Genomic DNA, 3,892 nt, shown 5'->3' with positions numbered 1-3,892 from the left:
AGAGTATGATCCCACTTTTGTTTTTTAACCATAAAATATGTTATTTTAACAACTATGTTCTGGTCTCACTGTATACATCACCTGTAGAAAATTGTAGTCTGGACTTTTACCTACAATCAGGATGAATATTCAACTTGGGACTTTAAAAACCCTTGAGAATTTGTCATATAATTTCCTTGAAAAATCTTGGCAGAGAACAGTGTGGACATCTGGGAGTCAGCGTCGCCACACACAAGGGAAGATAAATACAAAGGTTGCATCAGTAATTCTCATTCTCAACAGTAACCAATTAGCTGCCCTTAAGACACCAGCTGTGACTTTACTTTCTGCCGCTGTCTCTTCAACATCTGATAAGGCTTGGGGGTCCACACTTTCTGCTCACTGGCTGGGTCCATCCTGCTTGGTGACCAAACAGTATTGTGGTAAAACTATCACAGAGCCTCAGAACTGCATGTCAGCATCTCTTCGCTGTTGATGCAGTAAAACAAGGATGCTTCTCCATGTGGAAAGGTGAGCATATAATGAAAGGGCATATGCAAGAGAAGGTGTTTGGAGCAGGTGTGCCCATGACAGATGGGCACTGACACAGAAGGATCCTTGTCTCAACAGTACCCAGGGTCAAACCAGTAAGAAGCTATGTGTTCCCATTAAGTGCTATAGGAGGTGACAGCAGTATTGCATGTTAGGTGGGCTTCTATCACTGGGGAAGGCAGAGCCAGACATTTCATGAGAACCCTAAGTAATCTGGGAGTCCAGCTCTAGGCCAGAATTCGGAGCAGTGAAATGTGCTTGTTTTAGTCCTTCTGTTCCTTTCTGGGGTTTCAGTGGTCCAGGGTGCCACGTAGCCTTTTTTCACTTTGGAAACAGGGACTGGCAGCCAGAATACTGGCAGCATGTGATGCATATTCACCGCATCCCCTCCCCTTCCCTGACCCAGCCAGGGGCCCCAGGCTGTGACAAATGAGTTTCCTTCTCTTCCCTTTCCCCTCAGCCCAGAGCAAGCTTTTGATTTCTTAGAAGACAATAATTGCAAAGGAAGGAAGCCCTACATCCCATATGGTGACTCTTGGCTGAGTGCCTGTCCTCAGGCATCCTGCTAACTTGGTGGATTTACTGGGGTCAACAGGAACAGAAGGAGAGGCTCCCTCAGGCTGTGCTACTCAGGGGTGAGCTGCTCAGTTCCATGAGTTGCCCCAGAACACCAGTCCCACAGTTCTTTACCGAGAAGGACACATTCTTCACTGCTGACCTTCAGCCTAGAGTTGATATGAAGGAGCCAAACACCATCCTGAGAGAAGGTACTGATGGAGAGGACTGAAGAAAGAATGTTCACTGAGCTTGGATGTGAGAGTGAGTGCATGAGCGCCAGGTGCCCAGCACATCCTCATAAGTGGGTTAATTCTATGAACTACCATCATACAGTCTTCTGTCACAGGCCAGAGTGAACCATGTGAAGGTGGGTGGTAAATCCTAGATTTACAACTTACCTCGTACTGCTGAGCAGCCCCTAATGCCTCTGGTTTCCAACTCCTTCTATAAAATGCTTGTACTAAAGTAGATCCTCTCTAAGCCCCATGTCATTCCACAGGTCTGTAACACATCAGTGCTATTGTCTGAGGAGAGAAACAATTAAGATAAATAAAGCTAATCTTTCACTTAAGGTTGAGAGGGCATCAAAAATACATTTGTTCCTGTTTTAAAATATTTGGGGGACGTCTGGGTGGCTCAGTGGGTTAAAGCCTCTGCTTTTGGCTCAGGTCATGATCCCAGCGTTCTGTTATCAAGACCCGCCATTGGGCTGTCTGCTTAGCAAGAAGCTTGCTATCTCCTCTCTCTCTCTCTCTGCCTGCCTACTTGTGATCTCTGTAAAAAGAAAAAAAAAGAAAAGAAAAGAAAAGAAAATAGTTTGTCACTGTATTTAGAAACAGCAGTTACTTCAAATTTGGGCATTCTGGCTAAAGTCCCAGTTATGTGACTTAAGAAAAGTCCCAGTTATGTGACTTAAGATCCCTAGAACTTTCTAAGCTTTAGTTTCTGCTTTTAGAGGGGATCATGATTGTTACGGTGAGTAAAAGAAATACTGAGTTTCGGTGATGAGCAGAGAAAAAAAATGTAAGTTCTCACATACGATGATGGACCATAGAATGTGTTGCAGATTTTAAAAGGGATGGTCAAAGGAAATATTACTAACATTACTATAATGATACTTACAAATAATATTACAAAAAGAATAAAACATATAACACAAAAATGTTAATAACTCTGCCTACTTAAATTCCAGGAATAATACTAGTGATCATAATACTACACTTAGAATTTAAGAAACACATTAAGAAACTTTGACACCATATGTCACGTGAGTTACATGATTTATCTTAATTAAGTCTCACAAGAACATGAACAGATAGATTCTATTATATTCATTGCCTAATGTCTAGCCAGATTCTTGGCTACTGAAATAACTTAATCATGGTCTCCTAAAATCTTTGGGTTCCCTGATGTCTTTATTACAGGTTAGACGAGCAGTGATGATGATGTGGAAACAGATGCCCATGGAAAGGGGGAATGGGACAACTGTCCAAGAATTCACCTTGGAGGGGTTTCCTGCCATCCAACACCTGGGAAAGATCCTCTTCCTGGTACACTTGTTGGCCTACCTGGCATCCATTGCAGGCAATGCTGTCATAGTCACCATCACCTGTGCTGACTCCCGGCTCCACACACCTATGTACTTTTTCCTCAGCATTTTCTCCTTCTTTGAGTGTTGTTTTACAAGTACTGTTATTCCTAAGTTGCTGGCCATCTTTCTTTCAGGCAGGCAAACCATTTCCTTTCCTGCCTGTTTCATACAAGCATTTGTCTTTGTATTTCTGGGAGCAGCAGGATTCCTCCTCATAGCAGTGATGTCTCTGGATCGGTATGTGGCCATTTGCAAGCCTCTGCATTACCCGACCATCATGAACCTGAAGACTTGCTTCCTCTTGGTCACTGCCTGCTTCGCTTTGGCCTTTCCCTTTATCACTGGGCTGGTAGTGAAGGTTTTCCAGTTGTCCTTCTGTGGTCCCCGTATCATTCCTCACTTTTTCTGTGACCTTGCCCCCCTGATTCATCTCTCCTGCTCTGATACCAGCTCCACTGAAATGTTGGCCTTTGTCCTCGCTTTGGTTATCCTTTTGACATCTCTTATCATAACCATCATTGCCTACAGCAACATAGTAGTCACAATCATACAACTCCCATCAGCCAAAGAGAAAAAGAAAGCTTTCTCCACCTGCTCTTCTCACCTCATAGTTCTCTCTCTGATGTATGGCAGCTGTGTGTTCATATATGTGAAACCAAAGCAAATGAACAGGCTGGAATCCAACAGGGAGGCTGCCCTTGTGAACACGGTGGTGACCCCATTGCTCAACCCTGTCATCTATACTCTGCGGAACAAGCAAGTCCACCAGGCTCTGAGGGAGACAATGTACAGAATGAAAATATCAAGATGAAAAAAATCACCTTTGACTAGAAGACCTTAGAGAACCCAGTGTCCTCATTCTGGCCAATGTAGCAGCCCACACAGTTGTAATACAGGGTCTCTAGCAGATCTCACTTGACCTAGCACATCCTTTTAAAAAATGGAAATCTGCTTTTGCAAGGTCACATTTTACCTTGATGCACATACTCTCTTCTCTCTAAATATTCCACATTTTCATGACAATTGATTAACCGAAATATCTTTTGCTGAATTTTTTCTTCCCTCAGATATAAAGATATGTTTGAAATTTCCAAAATTTTATAACTTATGCACTTTTTTTAACATTTTATTTGACAGACAGAGATTACAAGTAGGCAGAGAGGCAGGCAGAGAGAGGAAGAAGCAGGCTCCCCACTGAGCAGAGAGCCCGAT

The 3,892-nt window shown here is 43.1% G+C and overlaps 1 protein-coding gene across 1 annotated transcript; it reads left to right on the top strand.

Moving 5' to 3' along the window:
• Window positions 1–2,528: 2,528 nt before the first annotated feature.
• On the top strand, window positions 2,529–3,491 carry LOC132015302 (olfactory receptor 6C74-like). The gene has a single exon (XM_059395889.1). The coding sequence runs from the start codon at window positions 2,529–2,531 to the stop codon at window positions 3,489–3,491; it is 963 nt and encodes a 320-aa protein (XP_059251872.1).
• Window positions 3,492–3,892: the final 401 nt, after the last annotated feature.

This window comes from Mustela nigripes, chromosome 4, assembly GCF_022355385.1.
Source record: "Mustela nigripes isolate SB6536 chromosome 4, MUSNIG.SB6536, whole genome shotgun sequence".
Taxonomy (NCBI): Eukaryota; Metazoa; Chordata; class Mammalia; order Carnivora; family Mustelidae; genus Mustela; species Mustela nigripes.
The sequence above is the reverse complement of the archived record's forward strand: the minus strand, read 5'-3'. Positions and strand labels throughout refer to the sequence as shown.

Excerpts from the sequence above, each read along its gene's own strand:
- LOC132015302 (XM_059395889.1), top strand. The coding sequence starts at position 2,529 with ATGATGATGTGGAAACAGATGCCCATGGAAAGGGGGAATGGGACAACT.